At 54.8% G+C, this 21505-nt stretch overlaps 1 protein-coding gene across 3 annotated transcripts in view; it reads right to left on the bottom strand.

The window, feature by feature from the left end:
• SSBP3 (single stranded DNA binding protein 3) overlaps nt 1-21505 on the bottom strand; it is a 161766-nt gene that overhangs the window by 30908 nt on the left and 109353 nt on the right. For all 3 annotated transcript variants that reach the window (XM_087865901.1, XM_087865904.1, XM_087865903.1), the window contains exon 5: nt 18295-18384. In XM_087865901.1, the coding sequence (XP_087722027.1) occupies nt 18295-18384 (90 nt within the window). The remainder of the gene's footprint in view (nt 1-18294; nt 18385-21505) is intronic.

Below are 21505 nucleotides of genomic sequence, written 5' to 3' on the forward strand. Positions count from 1 at the left end.
GCAGACATCTGAAGTGCACAGAGTACTGGGCTGGACTAGAGTTGCGGGTCCCACTGGTGCTTGGGGAGAGCTACACCTGCCCGCAGACACCCGTTTCTTGGGTGGCCCTGACAGATCATCACTTCTTCCAGTGTCCTTCATTTATGGGGGAGAAAAGAGAGGCCCAGGACAGAGGCGTGACCTGTCCAAGACCACAGAGAACTCCTTGGTGGCTGAGCCATATCTACCAACCCCAGCCCAGAGATCTCTTCATGATAATCATGTTTCCGTCCACTGTAGGTGAAGAAACAAGGTTTGGGAAGAACCGGGTTCAAATCCCGACTCTGCCTCCGACTGCACTTCCCTCCTCAGAGAAATGGGGATAACGAGGGAGCCGCGCGTCACCGGCGTTAGCTCACGTAACCCTGAACTCCTGGCTGGAAAGGCTATCAGTCGCTCCACTTCACAGCTCAAGAGGGTGAAGCCATTTGCAAAGCTACTAAGCGGTGGAACCAGCCTCAGAGTCCGATTCTAGAGCTCCAGGGGGTCTGAGCTGGCTTACTACCCTACCAAGCCCACAAGTGGAGCACGAGGAGCAGAGAAGAACGAATGCAAGCTCAAGAGGGTGAAGCCATTTGCAAAGCTACTAAGCGGTGGAACCAGCCTCAGAGTCCGATTCTAGAGCTCCAGGGGGTCTGAGCTGGCTTACTACCCTACCAAGCCCACACGTGGAGCACGAGGAGCAGAGAAGAACGAATGCAAGAGGCTGAAGGATGTGGGGGTGCAACCAGTCCCTCACCCACATACATATTCTGGATGCTGACCTTGGGGGTCTGGCCAGCCCCACATCCTGGGGGTGGGTCACACAGATGCATCAGACTCGTCAGGCTGGCTGGGGAGAAGGATGATGACACGGGGACAAATGAACTCATGTCGGTTTAAAATGCCATGGGGTCCAAGAGAAGGTGACAGATAAACTGAGGCCCAGAGTGGCCATAGAAGGTAGGCCAACAGGGAGCTGGGATGAGAACTGAGATCCCTTGACTGGTCAGAAGTCCTTCCACTGCAGTGCACTGCCCCCCCCCATGGGGTGATGGCAAGGAGGCCTGCACCTGGGGAGAGACCCCAATCAGGAAACCCCGAAACCGAATCTGGGAAAAGGAAGCAACAAATGTGCCCACTTTCTGCCTGGGCCTTCATTCTGCCCCAGACCCTATTAATGGACTTGCCACTCTGTCTCAGGCGGTCCCAAGATCTCTGATCAGAGATACACGACTCCCGCACTTCCTTTTTATTTTTTCCTGCAATCCCAGTGTTGGGTAGTGTTACGTCTAGAGAGCCACTTAAGCAGCACCCGGGGAGGCTCTGCAAACGCCGGACACTGAGAGTTAGTGAGAGAGCCTTCGCTGTCATGGACATGGTGGGGAGCAGAACACCCCACGGCACAAGAGATCCACAGTCTCTGCAGAAAGACATTTCAGAGTGTCAGCAGGAGCCACCTAGGCCTCCGGGTCACAGCTGGGACAAGTCCCTGCACTTCACCCAAAGCCACCCTCGAGAGGGAGCTGGGCTTACAGCACGATGGGGAAAGCTGCAGGTTACACAGACCTGGCATCCGCTCCCAGCTCCTCCAGGGCACACTGTGAGTCCAGTTTCCTCATAAGGAGAAAGGGACATTGCAGTGGGGTGGTGCAGGTGACAGCACTAGGCATGCGGAAGGTCCCCAGTCTTCCATGGTCATGCGCCCCATTCTCCGGTGGCCACTCGCTGCCCATTTACGGGGAAAGCAGAAACCAGGTCTGCTCTGCCAGGACCCCTCCTCAGCCTGTTGAAAGCCCACACACCCTCATTCATGAAGCCTGCTCTGCCCAGTCATGGTGCACCCCAAAACACGGGGCATCCTCTTCAGACATTGCATCTCATCAGTAGACACCGTGTAGACTGCTCGAGGGCACGGGCACTGCTTTCCACCCCATGTGCACATCCTGGGCAGAGCCCGAACAGGGCAGCGAGGCTTGACCAACACACGGACCCCACAGCGGCAGTCAGCCGGCCCCTGGACGGACATATGTAACACCTGAGTTTAAGGAACCAGGAAGAACAGTACCAACAGGATGACCAAGTTGGTCCTCTGAACTAAAGACTCTACGGAAAAGAGGATAGCTCTTTAAAATTAGAGTCAAATTAAAAGGAAAAAAAAAGGGAGTGATTTTTTTTTAAAAGGAGAAAAGTTATTAATAAAACTACGTGTTAAGCTTAATATTTCCAAAACTCACCACTCCTTCACCCAGCGCCACCTTATGTTTCCCAAAGCTGCCTTTCCCTGACTAGAAATCATGGACTCTCAAGGAAACAAAGCTGAGACTTAACTCCAGGCTTTCTGGGTGCAGAGGCAAGCCCAGTAGCGAACGCACACGAGGACGTGCTGTGGCCAGGGGCAAGCGTCAGGCTCTGGAGCCCAGGGCACTGGGGCTGCAGTCCTGCCTTGTCTCCCTGAGCCGTGGGCCGCTCATCTACAAGGGGGAGGAGGTCAGGTGACACGGAGTTCAGCTTCCTCACAGGGAAGCCAGGAGAGCACTCTGCAAGCTGCGGAATATGCTACGTGCTTACCCCTTCTGTCTTCACAGAAGGCCTCTGAGGAAGGCACCTGGAAGTTTCAGGTGGCTCAGAGACCCAACACTCCACACATCCCCGTCCCTCCTCACTCACGGGGCCCCTGACCCCTGGTCTGGCAAGGCTGGGCGGGGGTTATCGACTGGCCGTGGAGACAGACGACATGCATTACTAGGGGCCTGTGTCATCTGCCTGTTGGGCGTGTCACTTTAATTGAGTGAATATAAAATTACATTAATTATACACATGGTAAAAAGCATGCGGCAGACAATCCAATTTGCTCCTTGGACACAGATGCTGACGGAAAATGCTGTAAGCCCATTCTGGGGAGAGGGGGCCAAGGTGTGTCGAGTGCCACTGACCCCCCCCCCCGACATCCGTCAACGCAGTCCGTCGCGCTCCTGGAGCGTGAACTTGACCCCTGGCTGGGTAAGGGAGGGAGAGCTTTAGCCGCCCCTCCCCTTTAACATGCACCTCATCAGAGGCAAAGTCCTTTCTTTCTTTTAACCCATGGGAACAAAGTTGGCAACGGCTGGCATAGTTGCTTTCCTCTCCTGCCTCTGTCTGTCCCCTCCAGGGAAGAGGCTTCTGTGTGTGTGTCTGTATGTGGGAGATACAGGCCAGAGCTGGAGCTGAGATTACCAACTCGAGGGCAAAGGGAGCCTGAGACATCTGTATACCCGCCCAATGTGAGACTGGGACACACACAGCAGGTCCACACCCAATGGCATGACCCCCCCCCCCCAGAGAGCTCCACGTCAGGGGCTGCCGGCTGCCTAGGAGATGAGCCCACAGCAATCATGACCCTCATGGGTACCAGACGAGGATGGGATTTGCCAGAGAGAGGTGAAGTGGTGGCGGCCCCTCTTCCTGGGATGGTGGGGAAGTCGCCAGTTAAGCGGGAGCAGGACAGTACACGACGTCTCCCCCTTGGGGTCACCTCTGCATACCATCAGCAAGCTACACAGCCACCAAGGTCCACTCTGTGCAAAGATCAGCAGAAGACCCATTGATTTCTGTCTGAGCAAAGGCCTCAGCTGACCTCTCCTTCTCCCCGCACCTCTCTGAGGAGCCAGGACAGGGCTGGGCAGACGGCAAGGGCAAGAGGTCCACATACTTGTGAATCTGGTGCCAAGACACAGGAGGTGCTCAGCGAATGTTCTCAGGAGGCATGAGGCACGCTTGCCCCACAGAGACAGAGACGCAGAATCAGCAGGCAATGGTTTTCAAAACAAAGGGAGGAAATGCGGCGAATGAAAGTAGTGGCAGCGCCCAAGACCTAATGCAGAGTTCCGGCACACACCGCCCCTGCCTCCTCCCCCAGCCGTCCGCAGACACAGGAAGACTGCGCCCCACCTCACTGGTCCCAGGGCCGAGCTCGCCGGCCTGCACCATGCCGCACACCCAGAATGGAGGCTGTGGTCAGCTGCGCTGAGGACCCAAGAACGCGACCACTGTGCTGAGCTACAGGAGGGGTCGGCAAACTATGGCTCACAACCAAACAGGGCCTACTGCCTGTTTTTGTAAATAAAGTTTTATCAGAACACAGCCATGCACATTTGTCCCCTGTTCAGAGTGGTTGTCATGCTTCAATGGCAGCACTGTGACAGAGAGAGCCTAAAATATTTACTATCTGGTCCTTCACAGAAAATGTTTGCTGACCCTTGGGATAGGTAACGGTTTCCAAGGTTTAAGAGCGGAAAAAAACTGGGGTCTTTTAAAATCCTCACGGTAAGATAAAACAGTACTATTTCTACTTTCTGATTTTTAACCTCAAATCTCTCTGACTAGACAAATGAAGCAAAAATTAACCCCAGTGACAATAAGAAAACTGAAGTCCAATGACATTGAAGTATCGAAGCCATGATTTCTCCCACTGAGGATGAACAGAATGAGCGCTGGCCCAGGGGTCAGCCAACCCGACCTCTGGTTCTCCCACCACGATGCCATGTGGCCAGTCTTGAAGGCCTGGTTTTCTTGACCACTGGTCTTGCACAAAATGACCTTTTATCATTACAACAGCCAGCATTCACATCCAGCTGGCTGGCCCCAGAGTATCTCCTTGCGAATATCATCTCTCCAGTCTCCTTCTCACCAGAGTGCTGGGGAAAGAGCTCATCCCTTGAATGCCAGCAAAGAACATTCTGGGGGCTCGATTCCAGCCCTTGGTTCTTTCAGCAGGTTCACACTGTGTGACCCTCTCCTTTGCAGTGAATTTCTCTAGGCTCACCTCTGGAGAGGGCTCTACTTTGAATGGCTATGGTTGAGATGGGGTGACTGTGCCTCCCGCTGCTAAGCCTTTGGGGCCCCCCTGCTAGAGATCCTTCATATGTGCTTGTGTCCATATAACCAGGCACCCTTTTCAGGGACATGGGAAAAAGCATGTGCAGGACCCAGTCCACCTGGCACTGCATCCAGCCACTGGGTCCCAGCACCCTGGGCGGAGGCCATGCTCAGGGCCGGAGACACAAACAAGTGGTAAAAGAGTCCCAGGCTGGTTGGAGAGACCCAGGTTTAACTACTCCCACAGCAGCACCCCAACAGAGGCACGGAACCAGGTGCCCTAGGGAGCAAGAGGGCAGCAATGACATAATGATCACATTTGGGCAGGACGACCTGCAGGGAGGAACAGGTGTCCTCTGGCAGAGAAGAATCAGATGTGGCTTCTGGGCTGAGGGACTGGCACCTATGCCTTCAAGGCAGTGTGGCCACGGTGCTGGAGGGCCGTACGCACAAGGTGGAGACTCTGGGGCTGGGACCTCCAGGCTGAGAAGCGGGGTCATTAACTTTTAGGAGCTCGTGCTTTTACGCGGCAATCAGATCTAGGTCTTGGATTCGAATTACACATCCGTTCCTTTCCTCTCCCAAGATGCTTCTGTGGTGTCTCTCAAGTTAGAAATGAAGACCTGTGGCCACTGGAAAACTGAGCTCATAGCTGTCTAAGGTGCTAACTACACACGGACTATGTGTCTGCTCCCCCACTAAGCCATACTCTGGCCCCGAACAGCTCTCCTTCTTTAATGCTAGTGAAGGAGCCGGGGCCCAGGGGAAGGTTTCCAATACCCAGTCCTAGCCATGTGGGCTTCTAGCCAGAATCCAGAGAGCAAACCTCTCTCTCCCCGACATATACTCACTGCAGTAGAGACCAACTCTGCGGGTAAGCAGGAGAGGCAAAGACTGACCCAGGATTCAGAGCCATGCCAATCCCCAGGAACACATAACCTTGCCAAGACAACCAAATCCCATGCCCCTCCTGACTAAAAGATGGCCTTTTGCTCCGAAAATGGCTAATATTGCAAAGCTGCATCCTGCTCCTGCCCGCCAGCCTCCACACCGCCCCTCACCAGCACTCAGGCTCCGCAGTTAATCACAACGGCACGGGGAAGGCGAGGTGCATATTAAAAAGCCACGGCCTCATCCTCCCAGAGAATGCCTGTTCTACTTTAAGCTCTCCAGACAGATGTGTACATATAGCCTTCACACCGCTACCCCTTTGCACCACGAAAGACAATCCACAAGGTAAAGATCTCATCATATCCAACTAGGAAGGGAAGACACAGGGCTCTGGAAGCCACACATCCAGAATGCCAAATTCATCCCCTACTGGCCACTGAGCATTAGAGGGCTGAGCTGGGAACAGGAAAGTCGGCCACGGTTTTCCCTTTGGTTTGCAGCTCCTGGATGACTGGGTGGTCTCATGCCTCCTCCTCCCCAAAGGGAGCAGTTTGGGGAATGGCCCAAGATCTCATCTTCCCTCCTCAGCTAAGGAGAAGCAACAGGATGGGGCAAGGGAAAGAACCAGGATCCTGGGAAGAAATGGGTTTAGGAAGCCTGCCTGAAGTCACCTGGGCAATGGGTTATGCAACCTGGAGCACCTCAACAGAAGCACAAGGGGCAGCTGAGTGTGTGTGTGTGTGTGTGTGTGTGTGCGTGTTTGGGGGGGGGCTGCTGGAAGAGCCCCAGATTCATGGCCAGGAGCACCATTTGCAGTTCGCGCACTCCCGCCATACTTACTCACCTGCCTGTAAAACGGGATGCCCACCTCCTCCCAGAGAGCTGGAGGACTGAGGTATTGAGAGTCAAGTACTTAGTCCAGTGCTGGGACCTGACCCTCACCAAAGAGAGGCCGCTGAGAACAAAAAGCTGCGGCTCAGACCTTCCCGACCTCAGGGAATCCTTCGAGGGCCCCCTCTTTCTTTGACTAAGCTTTCCTATGACCCCAATTCCAAGGTGCTGCCTCCTGGCCTGCCAACATTCTTGGGCTGACGCTGAGTGCACATGAGCAAACTGTGGGAGTCGTCTGGCCCTTGAAGTGGTCGCTTTTTGCTTCTGCCCCAAAAGCCTTTGATGCCCCAGGCGACAGGAGCTGGGTCTCTCCTGCTTACCACCGCACCTCCCATGCCCAACTCCTAATGCTGTTGCATGTCACAGACGGGCAGATGAAGGCCCAGAAAGGAAAAGCTGCTGCCCCAGAATGGGCTGCACGTCTCCAAACTCTTAGAGCCTTCCCACAACTGCAGAATAAGTTTCTTGGGACCAGATACTATAATTACTCTGAGCAAGAGGCGCTTCATCAGATCCCCTGTGTGGGCGTATGTTTTTTGGGGCAAGGATAGGGCAAGACTTTGTCCAAGTCTTCTTGAATAAAACTGACCCGAGACTGAAGAGGCTTCCAGAAGGGGAGGGGAGAATTCTGTAGTCCACAGAAGAGGCCACACAGACGTGCTGGAGGTACAGAGGCTGGGTCTAAGAGCGACAGCTCTGGCCCCTGTCCTGGGGATCAAGAGCTGGTCCAGTAACAGCGAGAAGGTAGCAGCGGTTAGATCACAAAGAACAGTGAGTGTCTCACCGAGAACCTGGACTTTATTTCTTTAACGCAAGGACATCATGGATAGGAAGAACAGTCGATGGAGGGAAATTAGCTGGCCTGCTGTTAGCCCAGGCTGGGGTCAACCCCGTGGACTGTGAGCACCTGCAGACAGGTTCTGTCTGGCGTCCCGACCCTGGGACGACAGCAGGGCCCGGCAGAAACCTGTCACTCGAACATGTACTGAAGGAACAGATGACTGAACGCCAGCCGCTGGGAAGGAGGGCTTGTGCGGATTTCTGAACTGCCTTTCATTCCAACCACACTGGCAAACTCAGAGCTGGTGAAGCAGGTAGAAGCTGGTCCTGTTTTACAGTTGGGGAGCTGACCCTCAAGTGATACCCAACTGAGGTCCGCTAGTAACAGAACTTGGGATTCCAGGCAAAGACTCAGCCCCCTGGGCGGGAGAGCTGACACTAACTCACAATAAGGAGTTCATATCAATGAGCCTGGCAGGAACAGAATCAGAAGCTCCTGGACATACAACCTGCTTCCCTGCCTCTACCTCCCCTGTAAACTCCCACTGGGTGGACCAGGGAACAAGGAGTGAAGCCAGGTAAGGCAGGATTGAGATAACACACTAAAGGGACCAAGCAGGGCCTGGTGCTTAGCAGGTGCCAAACACATCTCTAACTGAAGGGGTAAGTACCAAAAAGCCAGTCTGTCTCTAAAATACCTAGAACCTTTCCCACAAATCGCTGCCACCAAGGCTGTACTGAGCCCCTAAGAAGATGCCCTTCTTGGAAATGAACACTCACAGTGGCCCGTGCCCTTGGATGAGCTGCAAGACCTAGCTCCCCCTGACCCCCAACTCTAGAAGAAACAGCCCCAGGACACACCGACATGTGTCCACAACACAAAAACCCGAGTGTTCAGCCACCCCAGGCACCAGGGAGGGCTTTGTGGGCCTCATTTCACGGTGTCCTCACAAGTGCCCGAGAGTTTGGGGCTATCTTCACCCCCAAATGTCAGGTGAAGCAATGAAGTTCAGATAGGTTAACTGACTTTCTCAAGGTAACCCACGTGCCAGCCCAGGCTGCGTGGCCTCAGGGTCTCCGGGAAGGATGGAAGGCCTTCAGGGAGGGGGAGAGGGGATGGAGGATGCGTCTCCAGGGGCCCAGATGCTCGGCTTCTGACTGCTCGTCAACACGGATCCTGAAGCCAATGGGTCATGTTTCCGTGGCAGTCATAAACCATCACTCAACACGACTGTATGTTTCTATGCAGAGTCAATCCTTACCAGAGCTCTGTAAAGGAGGCACTGTGATTTGTTGAATGAATGCTGCTCAGCACAACTGAGGACACCAGTGCCCACAGAGGTTGGGTAACCTCCCCAGAACACAGGGTCAGGAAGTGGCAGCGGGTTGGGGGGGGAGGTCTTGTTCCAAAGCCCGCCGTCACAGCTACCACACCTTACGTTGCCCTCTTGGGAGGTGTCCATAGGAGGCCTCTCCCAGGGCTCACACCCTGCTAATCCCCATCCCTGCACTGCATACAGAGCTGCTGTGCTGTCCCTCGGCCAGGGAGCCCCTGGGGTAGCCCAGCACCCAGCCTGGAGCAGACACTTCTGAAAAGCTGTGCCCCCCTGGCCATACTCTACCAAGTGTAACCCCCCACCCCATTTTGGTATTAGCAAGAGACAGTGGCTTGCTGGACGATAAGTGGGTCTGGCCCAGGGGCTTCATTTACATCCTGAGGCCTTCATCTGGGGGAGGGAGCTGGTCCGAGGAAGGTCTGCTGAGGAGTTCATTTAGGCAGAAATAGGACATGAGCCCAAAACCCACACTGTGGCTCTGCTGCTCTACCCCAGCTCTGAGAACAGCACCTCACAATTAGCACTCGGCGAGATGTGAGAAAGCCCTCTGACCCCGGTCCAGCCCCCTGGCCCAGCCCAGACTCCCCAAAGGGCAGTTTCCTTTCAGCATGGTGTGATCTTATTCAGGGGGGTCTATCCTGAGCCACAGAACGCCAAGGCATGTTATTATAGGATTCCACTGGAATTCTCTTCCTCCAACCTCTTCTGCTACAAGGGTTGAGGAATTTGACCTTTTTTTTTTTAAAGGAAAAAAAACCTCAGCATGATTTGCACAGAAGGTGGAAGCAGGAACACAGGAGGGTCTATCTCTCAGCCAACTATGAAGAAACAAAACAAAAACACAGGGGCTCCTCCACCCTCACGAAAAGCAGGAGGATCCTGGCGGGGGCAGCAGGGGGAGGGCGGGGACGACGCAGCCGTGGTGCTGGGACGGGGGACAAGACACAAGACGGCAAAGCAGCTCCCAGACACAGGGGAAAATCTCATTCTAAGAGAAACCCAAAGTAAAAACCCAGGACTAAAGGGGAAAAGGATAAATCAGCCCAAGCTTTTAACACACGAGAGGTGAAGGGGCTGCTGACACCAATCATTGAGGATGGGATCCATGCATGTCAGAGATCCGAGTCCGCTTACAGCTCAGGAGGAGAGAGGGGACGAGTCCGCTTACAGTTCAGGAGGAGAGAGGGGATGCACTGGGGTCTCCAGGGGCTTAAGGAGCAGTGCTAAGAACTAGTCTGAGCCTCCCAGGTCCCAGGGTCCTCCCGAACAACGCTCCCCTTCGTCTGCCCGGCAAAGAGAGCAGAGACCCGGGGCTGGGGGTCCTCAGCGGGGAGGCAGAGGCGCCCAGCAGCTGGGCTCCCTGGTGTGGGGCCCGCTCCGCGTTAGGGGGCGGTCGAGGCCCGCGGAGCGGCCGGTTGCTTTGTTACCGAGCAAATCTCCCAGGCACTGACTGCTGATGCATAGCTAACAGGGCGGCAGACATTGATTTATGTTCAACTTTCCATTTCATCAGCGAGAGTTACGGCGCGACATGCAGAGTTCACGTTTTTCGGAGGGGCGGAGAGGCGGCTCGAGTGTGCAGACACAAACATGCCCGCACGCGTGCACACAGGCACACGCGCCAGTCAAGGCCGCAACTTTGTTTTCCCTTTCAGAAGGGAGGGCGAGGGGGGCCGGCAAGCCTGGCACGTCAGGAGTAACCTTTTGTCCGCGGTTGCTAGGAGCCCCGGCACGGTCATCTGCCCGTTGGGCAGACGTTAGGCACCAGGCTGGCTGCCGGGCGGGGCGGGAGCACAGCCTGACCTTTGTGGAGGTGGTGTTGGCAAGAAGAAAAGGCTTTTTTTCCCCCTTCTCTCCTGCCCTGGCCTTTCCACACAGGCTGGGCAATTGTCGGGGGCGGGGGAGGGAGGGGGAGCTGTGTGTGGGTCCACACTGGGGAGAGGGGACAGCCCAGGCGACAGAGTTTCCCAGCAGCCAGGGGTTTCTACAGCCCTCCAAAGCACCTAAGGCCCAGAGAGGGGAGGATGGCTCTCCAAGGACACACAGCAGTTTGGCAACAGGGCTGAACTCAAACCAGGACGTCCAACATCCAGGGCAGGGGTCTTCAGGCTTACAGCCTGCTACTGGCTTGTTCACACTAGCCAGGGGAGGGGCTGCTGTGGGGCTGTGGATGCCACGTTGGCTTGGAACAGGTGGGGCTGGGGTGAGAGCAGCCCAGGGCCCAGCAGTTGGGGTGCCCCGCCTCCTGCCTAATCCTCCTCAGCGGGGGTGACCCTGCCTTCTGTCAGTCTGGAGGCAGACACCAGGGTGAGGGGCAGGGAGGAGGGGGTGCTTCTGTCCCCTGAAGGAGCTGGCACACTCCCCCCATCCCGACACAGCATCTCTGTCCTCCTCTCCCACAGACCAGCGCATCTATCAGAACCCCTCCTGCCCACAGGGATACAGCCAGGGCGGGGGGGGGGGGGGGGCACAGAGCATGGGGCCCAGAAAGGGAGGGGATTTGCTGCCCCACAGACAGGGTGTTCATCAAGAAGCTCTAGAGCCTACCACCTGGTCCAGACCCATCTTCCCTGGGCAACTCTCTAGCCAATGTGAGCCTCCGTTTCTTCATCCAGAGTGGGAATGCTGCTAGCTCTCAGGCCGACCTCACAGGGTCAAATGCGATCACACAAGGGGATACCTTTTCTAACCTAGAGAGTGTTCCACCAACAACTACAAGAGGAGGTCAGACAGTTTTACTTTAGGACCTAAGAGCACTGGCTGGGAGCCTCAAGGGGCAACCACAGGACAACATGTGGGGCCCCCTCCCTTCGAAAGCAAAGGGTCTGACAGGGTAGGAGGCACCAGACAGCCTCTCACCACCTCAATCCAATGCAAGCCAAAACCCTGGGCATCCTCCCAGCTCTGCTTCCTCCCCGCCCCACATCCAGCAAGGGGCTGTGAGTTCAGGGCAGGGACACACAGGCCACTGCACTTAGTCACCACTGCAGCCCAGGGCCCGGCCACCCCTCAGCCGAGGGGACCACAGCCTGGAATCCACACTTCCGCAATGGTAGCATGACACAAGCTGGGGGTCCTCCTGGAACCGGGTCACTCCCCTTCTTAGGAACCTTCCATGACTCCCCTGTCTTTAGGTTGAAGGATCTATCCAGGCCTCCTGCCATCCCAAGCTTGCCCCTTCACACCCACGTCCTGGCCTACTGCCCCCTCTCCCCACTCACTGGCAACTGTCTCCAGCTCAGGCCTCACTCCTCTAGGCTAGCCCCTCAGGGAAGTTTCCTGTTGGACCCCAGGGTAGGCCAGATGCTCCTTCGCCTGCCCCTGTGGCACTGGACCCTCAGTGTAATCTCTCCTTGCCTCCTCCACCAGACTGTGAGGCCCTCGAGGGCAGGTCCAGGGCTGTCTCTTTCGTCTGCGGTGCTCACCAAGGCTGTGTATTTGGGAGGCCACTGTGGCCTTACAGACCACATCTGGCCAAAGGGCTAAGGGATGACCAGCAAGTCTGCCAGGCCTCACAGGGTTTGGGTCCTGGCCTCAGACTGACCATCCATCAAATGGGGATGCCCCACCCCACCCCCATCAAGTCCTCCCTTTGCAGCAGGCTTTGAAAACCACACAAACAAGGTGGTTTGCTTCTTCCCAAGCCTCTCCTAAGTTCCGCCCTGGCCCTAGTCAGCAGAGAGGTCTTTCCTGCCGCTGCAGCTTTCTGGCAAGAGGAATGTCAGCTCACTGTGCTGCTGCTTGCTTCCCGCTGGAGAGGAAGGCAGGAAATGGACAGCAGTCGGCCCAGCTCTCGGGAACTGCCTGAGCTTCTGCCACTGACAAGCCCTCATTTACTGGGCGTTGATCCTCCCTGGAAACACACCATCCCACCCCACAGCGCTCAGTCCCCAGGGCTCTCTACTGGGCATTGAGTCTCTACTTGGTTACCACTGATGCCAAGGAGCTCACTACTTTGTTAAGTTGGCAAGTGGTAGAATCGTCTTCTATACAAAGACTCTATTGGCCTCCCTCTTCTTTTCTCTGAAGGATCTGAGATCTAAGGGCTGAAGCCTGGCAGAGGCAGGTCTGAACATCTTTTTTTTTTTCTTTTTTTTTTTTTAAGATTTCTTTCTTTCTTTAAGTAATCTTTACATCCAAAGTGGGGCTCAAACTCACAACCCCGAGATCAAGAGTCACACACTGTTCCGACTGAGGCAGCCGGGCGCCCCTGGTCTAAGTATCTTCTATATGGCCGAACTTCAGATACTCCAGGTCAGTCATCAGAGCCCTCCTGAGGCTGCTCCTTTCCCAGAGAAACCCCAGCTACATCTGCGGGAAATGAGGAGAGTGCTTCCTGTAATCTCAATAGGAAAGGCCCAAGGTCATGTGTATCTATCTCTCCCTTTTATTTTTGAATCATTTCTTGGGTTTCTGGACTATACACATCATATGCTTCTTCTCCCCACTCCCCCACAACTATGGGGAGGGTTCTCTGGAGGCAGACCTCAGAGGCGGGTGGACTCGGCTGGCAGGAACGAGAACCCCCGGGAATGGGGGGGACATACGAACTCCTATTGTGCCCCACTACAATGGAAAGTATCTGGGGATGTCCAGAGCAGAATGCGATGAGCTTCTGGCAAAGGGAGCTGGGTTCCCCCAAGACTGTCTTTTGCAGAGAAGGCTCAGTCTTCAGCCCTTGGACGTCTGCTGGGTCTCGGCAGTGCCAGTCTCTGTCCTGAGTGTGGTTAGTCCCCAGGTTCCCACCTCCACAGAGCTGACGGAGTGGGTGCAGAGCGAGCCGTTCTGGAACACACACCTGGCCAAGGCATTATCCGGACCAGGGCACTCCAGTGGCTCCCACTACCCCCGGATGGAGCCCACAGTCCTCCAACAGGTCCAGCAGACACTGCCAGCACACTCTCCAGCCTGTCTCCTACTGAGAACCCACCTATCACCTCACTGGGATAGCATCCCAGACTCTGCTGCCCCCAGGAAGCCTCTCCATTTCCTGCTACAGGGCATGGGTTACCCGTCAAGTCTCTGTGGTAAGCCGGGTGCTCCCAGGGGCAGACTCTGATTGATGAGTTCTGGCCTAGACTCAAGGCCCCTGCCCTCACAGAGGTGGCTCATCACTACCACTAACTACAGTCCCATCTGCTTCTGGGCCTCCATTCTGCATCTATATCAAGTCTGGACTCGATCGGGGATGGCAAATACACAGGTCACACACTACCACTTACATCCCCGTGTTCACGGCAGACGTTGCCCATCAGTATCTGCCGAGCCCGCACACAGCTTCAGAATCAGTCTCAACAGTGTTCCAGCAGCCTCCACCCACCAATCAGGGCTGGCAACTGAACAGAAACACTGCCTGCTTTTGAGAGAAGATGGCTAGAGGTTCTCTTTCTCCCTCCATCATTCCCCTCCTTTTCTCTTGTTCTCCAGCCTCTCTCTAGACCATCAGACTTGTATCTGACTGCTGCGGAAGAACACCGGCATGTGGAACCAGTAAGCCTGGGCTGAGACTCCGATCACGGCCCGCAGCCGGTAACTCTGTGCAGGTCATTCACCTTTCCCAGTCCCACTCTCCCAATCAGCCATGTCTCCTCGGCAGAAACGCTGGGATCAAAATGAAAGTAAGCCGCATGTCTAAAAACACTCCATAGCTGAAAACAATCACTGGAATTTAAAACAAAACAAGAACAAAACAGCCCGTACTCAGTGCTCCCTTCTTCGTGACCCCTGCCCTCCTGCCATGCCCCAGCTCTTGACTTAGATAGAAATCCTCATTGGAGGGTGCTTTCCTTAGAACTACCTTGGGGCCAAGAAGCTGGGGGCCCACCCAGACCAGCAGGCCTGGCCAAAACTAAGCCAAGCGTGCCAGATGTGCAGCCTGACTGACTTCAGCTGCATGGAAAAAAAAAAAAAAATGCCACTGCTTGATTATGTAAAATCCGTCTGGATCCACAGCAGAAAATCCAAGTTGGAAAGGCCCTCACAGACCATCTGGTCCACCCTGCTTCATCTCCTAGTGAGGAATCGGGGGCCCAGAGATGGGGAGCAACTTGCCCAAGGTCACTCAGTAGGTCATGGACAAGCAGGGGACTAGAACAAGTGTCCTCAGGCTACCGTCTCCTGTATCCTTCCCCACTCCAGAATACCACCTCTGGACTCTCCAAGCCTGGGCAGAATGAGGATCTAGAGCTTTGGGGGTGGCTGGGCTCCACTCCTGGCCACATGAGCAACACGAATAAACTCAGTTCAAACATCTCCCAGGTCCCTAGTGCATGCCAGATGCTGGGAAGGCCAAGATGAAGGCCATCTTTTTACAACGAATGCACAGAAGTAGAATGTCCTTGCTAAGTTCTACCATAACCCTAAGAATACTCCCCAATATTGTGAGGTATGGTCAGGCTGGGTCCTAAACCACCTCTCTGCCAGCCCTCAACTTGCTACTAGACACATCTTATGCCACAGGACCAGGGCTCTGTCCACCTTAGACACCTCAACACCAAACAAGAAAAAGCCAACAGATAGGACATAACGTGAGGATGGCCAAATCCTCTGACCCCAGGAGTAGCCTTGCAGCCTGGCAGTCGAAGGAAGGAAGTCCCCTGGTGTTCCTTTCTGAGGGGCTGGGATGGGGGGTAGACAGCTACACCCTCCCACCTACCCTGGATGCCTCACTGGCTTCGAAATTTAGCAGCAACTGGGCATGGAGTCCTGATGTGAAACCTGGGCTGGCCACCGTGGGACAGGATCTGGTCAAAGCTGGGTCAGCCAACCCAGGCTGGCTATTTCGGCGCAAAGACCCCCCTGCCGCACAGCTGCCCGCCCAGACTGTGGCCAAGCAGGGGAGGAAGTGTAATTGTTGGCAGCAGATAAAACCCGATAGCATCTCTACTTTCCTTCTAATATCAGAGTGGCCGCCTGCAAGAGGAGCGAGGGGCAGGGCCGGCAATCAATAACTAATATTCCCGTCATGCGCCGGCCTGCTCCGGAAATGGGCAGTCACTACCTCCCTTCCAGAGAGATACCCTTTCCCCTCAGCAGTGACCCAGCCTGAGTAGGTCAGCATCACAGCCAGGAAGCACCCTATCCACCTTCATCTTCATCTGACTGATTAGAAAACCATGTCCTCACCTGAGGAGGGCGTGCCGGAGGTGGGGGGAAGGGGCGGGGAGGGGAACAAAGTAGGCTGAAGTCACCCAGGAAGCAGAGAGTCTGGGGAACACAGGTCCCTGCTCCATCTCCACCACCACAACCCCCCCAATTCTTGGACGTTCATCCTGACTAGGGTTCAGAAAATACCTCTAGTCAAGAGGATCCAGAAGTTACCTCTGTTTGATGGTGGCTGGAAGTAGCCAAATAAGGGCAGGAATCAGTCTGGGCTTTCTGACCACACACCCCTGAACGTCACAGGGGAGGGCCCAAGAAGTATGTCTGGAATTAGGCCTTAACCATGGACAATTATACCAAAGCAGGAAGTTAAGAGCTGCCCACATATCAGGCAGACCTTCCCCTGCCCCAGACTCAGGCCAAAATAGAAGCCAACAGCCTATTTAAAAAATACAGCTGGCTATTGTCCACCTCTTCCCACCACAGCAGCTTGCTCTGGGCACCCAGATGCCAGCAAGCAGCCTCCACAGGCATGCACACAGGTGGAGCCCAGCACCCAGGGCTCTGTCCACCAGGCAGAAAAGCCACAACTGCACTGTATTCAGAGTCCATGGCCTCGTGTGGGAGGATGTGTAAGCCTGGGAAAGAAGGTCCAAGCAGACAGAACACCTGTGGGAAGACCACCAGCTAGGTACAGAACACCCAACTGCAGTGGCCAGGAAGATGGCTGCCCCTTGGCATGGATGACTATCTCAGTCAGCGGCCCCTGGGCTTCCCTTCCGGGGAAAGGGCAGAAACCTGTCTGGGGTCCATGGGTTTCCAAGGATTTGAATGTCTCATTCTCTTCCAAGTCTGGCCCCTCTTCCCGATGCCTTACCCCAAGCCAAGCCCCAAGTAATGCCTGGTCTGGTCTAACCTAGAGCCTACACACTCCATTTCTGAGGCTGTACTCTTTTCCATCCCAGGGCAAGGCTCCAGTTTGGGCGGCATGCTAGGAAGGTATGCAGATACACAGGTGGCCATCCAAAGCCCTCAACCGCCATCCCTGTGCCCCTCTCACTCCCCTCACTGCCCTCACTGCCATCATAGTGGTAAGGCAACCCGCTCTTTCTGGTTTTGGGCAACACCCAAATTTCACTGATTCCTCCTCGGATGGTGAGCAGCATGTCCAAACCCTTCTCTCCTGGGAGTCAAGATCAACCGAAAGGTAAAATCTTACAAAGCAGAAGTGTCATCTAGGTCATCTCCCATACCCTTAACATCTCCAAGAGGGGTCTGTCCCCCTTGCTTAGATGTCTTAGTAACAGGGAACCCCTGTCTCCCACAGCCTGCGTCTCACTCCTGGATGCACAGGTGTGAAAGTCTAGCTTACACCAAGCAAAAGTCTCCTTGGACTGTGTATCAGTGCTCCCAGTTTTGAATTTTTGGGCTTCACAGAGAGATCTTGGCCTTCTTTTCTATACAACGCTCTTTCCACATTCTTATCTGGAAGTGCTAGCCTTTCAAAGCGGTGGGGAACATAGGTAGGTTCTCAAACCCCACCACAGACAGGTTTGAACGAATGAAATGTTACACTCCAAGAAGCTCCTTCTAGCCCTGCACGCTGATACCTCTCGGAGATGGCATTCCCCAGTCTCAGCCTGGTTAAAATCAATGAGCCTCCCCCCCCACCCCCAGCTGCCAGGGAACCGCCGAGATAGGGGGAGAAGGAGGCACAGAGGGGCCAGCAGCCACACCCAACCCTGACAAGACAAAGCTCCCAGAGGCCAACAAGGTGTGTTTTGGAGAAGACCAGGCTCTCACCCCACGTGGGACCTGCCCCTGCCTTTGGCGGGCGGAGTGCGGGCACAGATGCTCGCGGGATGCCGACTGTGATCACACTCGGAAAAAATCAAGTGGTAAACCAGAGGGAAAGGATTCCGAGACCTGCCAGGATGGTGGGTTTTTTGTTTTTTTTTTAGATTACGCCTAAGGTTTGTAGTTTGGACAGGCAAAGTAAACAATGACGATGACAGCAGCAACAAAACAGAAACAAAGAACAGTTTACTTGTTTAAAAAAAAAAAAAAGCCTTTTGTTATAAAAGACAGCTCCCCACGGCCTTGGAAGCAGCCCCACCGCCTCCCTGACCAGGGGCGGGCTGTGTCGTGCCTTCGAAGCTGGTGTGAAGGAAACCAGCTCGGGCAGAAGTGACAGCACGTGCGGAGGGGAGAGTGGGGGCTGCTCTCCATCTCTTTTCTCCCGTCCTCAGGTTTTGGAAGCGGTGGAGAAAGGGATAGGAAGCGCTGGAACCAGCATAAAGCAACCGTATTTAGACCATGGCAAACTGAGCTACTCCTTACTTGTCTCTCCCTCCCTCCCGCCTGCCTGGGCCTGGCCTGGAGCGAAAGGAGCACGAGACCGAGGGGGCCCAGCACGTACCTGAAAGAAACCCGGCGGGATGGGGCCTCCCGGCATCCCATCGTTGGGGGGAATGTTGCCAAGCACAGGGCTCGGGGCGGCGGCTGCACTCTGTGGAGACAAGGAGGTGGAGAGTGAGAGGCTGCACCCACTGAGAGACCCAGAGCTCCGAACCCCGGCCCCCAGTTCTCCCCGTCGGCCCGCGTCCTCCACACACCCGCCTCAAACACCACCTTCCCAGGGGTGTCTCTCACTGGGCAAGTGGTGGACTCTCCGACCTCTGTTTTCTCATCTTTACAATGGGAGGACAACATCCACCGCTGCGCACGCGCACCGCAGAGCCCAGCACGCAGCCGCTGCTGCAGACGTACGGACGCTGCTGCTGACGTGCAGACGCCCTGCCTAACCCACTCAGCTGCTTGACGAAGCCCCGCACGGCGGCCGAGGCGCTTTATAAATGCTTGTGCCCTCTCCAACAGGATGCGTGCTGTATTGAGAGCACATCCATCACTATCCACAGCTTAATGAACGAACAGACACCCTGCTGGGAAACGTCCCTGGAGGGGTCGACGAGGGCGGGGGCCTTTCGGGCCCCGTCAGGGTCCTGGGTGCCATAGGAGATGAGGTGGCCCGCGCAATGGGGGGACTAGAGGCACTTTTCTTCTTAAATGCTGCTATTCTGGCGTTCACCTGGTACATCTGCCTCAGCAAATGCCTCCCAGGGGTGAACAGACGTCGTTCGCCCCAGCCTGGCCTCCTTCCAGACAATCTGTGTCCCACCTGCCATGTGGTCAGCATGTCTGAGCCTGGGCCCGCACGCACACAGGCAGGGTGAGGCTGATGGGGCGAGTCACACACCTCCCGCCGCCCCCTCTCCCCCCACACCCTGGCCACGGCGGCTGGTGCCCTGCACACACACCCCTCCGCCCCCCAAGCACTCCTCCCACAGGACCCCCCCACTCCCATCTCAGTGTCACCAATCACACACACCCCATTGAGAGTTTGAGACTCAATCACCAATGGCCTCCCAGGGGTCTGAGGGGTTCTCTGGGACCCCCGGGGTCAGGAAACAGACTGCCTCTTTTTTTCTTACAAATGCCGCAGAATTCTTCTTCCCTTTCCTCAGCCAGGAAATAGGAACCAGAACTCCTAACTTCCAACTTTGATAGAAGGAAATGAGGTAATGTGTGGATCCCATGGACACACTACCTGTAGCAAGATGAACTGACACCCCTGGGGGACCCATGCATCTGGGCTCCAGTGCCGTTCCCTGTACTAGCAACAGAGGGCCGTGGGCAAGCCGCTTGGCCTTCTCGGCCAGCTTCCTGTGCAAAGTGGGTATCGCTGTTGTCCTGCCTGTTCATCGGGGTTGTGGGGGGCTACAGGACAGGGTGGGCTGAGTTTGTGAACCGGGAAAGCTTGGTAATCTGGAAGCAAGGGGGGCTCAGTATGGGCATGCACTGGGTGTCTTAACAGACCCAGCAAAAGAGACTGGGGAGGGGATGGGCTGGCCACGTGTGCCCAGCATCTCAAAATGCTGCCTACCGAAAGGCAACCCTCTCTGTAAATAAAGAGATTCGCAACCATCCTGCCATGTGTTACAAGCATCCCAAACATCACGAATGAGCTCTTCCCACCTTCCCGGCTGAGAGTCCCACTCAGAAGGAGGAGGGGCCAGCGGGCCTCTGCCTATAGCCTCCCCCCCAAACCCGGGACCCAGCATTATCTGGGTAAGGGCCGCCTGGGGGAGCACGCCCGGCTATCCATCAGCTGCACGGTTCGTCTGTGGTTGGTGGTTCTGTGCAAATGCAACTTTTCAGGATTTACAGCCAACAATCACCCCTCGGAAGCAGGGGCAGGAAAGTTTGAAAGAAAAATTGGAGTGAGGTAAACAGGTACCCACGTTTTCTTCAAGTTCTGTCAGAGACGGGTTTTATATTTAACTCTTTAACCCTTCGGGAACTTAGTTTGGTACAGAATATAGATTTTGCTCCTCAGGCAGTGGCCTCAGTATGATTTTGCCCCACTCATTTGAAATCTGGAGGCAAAATCCTTACAAAGGCTTGGGTCTATTTCTGTGCTTTTAAATTCCGTCCTACGTGTCTCTATTGTTCATCGTCATGATGGGAGTTTCACCGTGTGTCTTACTTTCCCCCCCAATTCTTCAGTGGAAGCTTTCTGGCTCATTTTCACCTACCTATCCCTCCAAACATCAGATCATCTATAAAAGTCAACCTCCTGTTGAAAGAAAAAAGTTCACGTATGTACACACACACACACACACACACACACACAAATCTGGAGGAGAAATGCCATCTTTCCTCAAACAGAGGTGCCCTCCCAGGACATGGTCTTTCTCCAATTACTCACACCTTCGTGCAAGTCCCGCAGTCGAGCGGGGGGGGCAGGAGGACGACAATTTATTATCAGGTAGGTGGGAGTAGGCGACATGGGGAAAACCAAAATCCAGTCTTGTTTAAACTGACTAAATGTTTTATTCAACAAATGTGGCACCGACATGTTCGCGGGACGATGACAGGAAAAATGGAACTCCTGACTGGGGAGGCCCTAGGTGGTATGCCTTGGGCCCCATGCTAGAAACAGGCTGGGTACTCCCGGCCAACCCCTGCCCTCTCTCTCCCTGAACTCCCAGGAGGCCTGTGAGGTGGACACAAGCACCCTCGCCTGAGAGATGGAGACACAAGCGTCTGGTGAGGAGAGTGGGCTCAAGACAGCCCTCTCCCGTTTGTCCCCGTCTGCCCGGATCTACTCCACCCCGGCCTTCAACCCAGAACCATGCTGTTTTTACAGAAAGATCTGGAAAGCCTCACCAATTTGATTCTTTGAATTAGCATTTATCGTTTAGTATACAACACTTGCTTATTATAGAACACAGCAAAGGAAAGAGAAAATTAGCCACCGTGCTTTGTTAAAGAATGTCAAGAGCACTTCCCCTTCTCATTACGCGGCCAAAGAAAACATGAGTTTTTAATGAGTCTAATATTATGTAGAGGTAACATTATTTAACCCATTTAATTAACAGGCATCACATCGGTGTTTGCTACCTCGGTAGTTACAATACGGTACCTCTCTGGTATTCGGACCTATTTTTTGGATCACTACATTTTGAAATGGGTCTATGCTGACCACTCGTAGATCTTCTTTTATGGGAGGACGTTCATGTCCCTTGCTATTGGTATATTTGACTTTTTCCTTAGTGATATATAAGAGC

Source organism: Ursus americanus, chromosome 12, assembly GCF_024610735.1.
Source record: "Ursus americanus isolate L20-20 chromosome 12, mUrsAme1.1.p, whole genome shotgun sequence".
In the NCBI taxonomy this organism is placed as follows: domain Eukaryota; kingdom Metazoa; phylum Chordata; class Mammalia; order Carnivora; family Ursidae; genus Ursus; species Ursus americanus.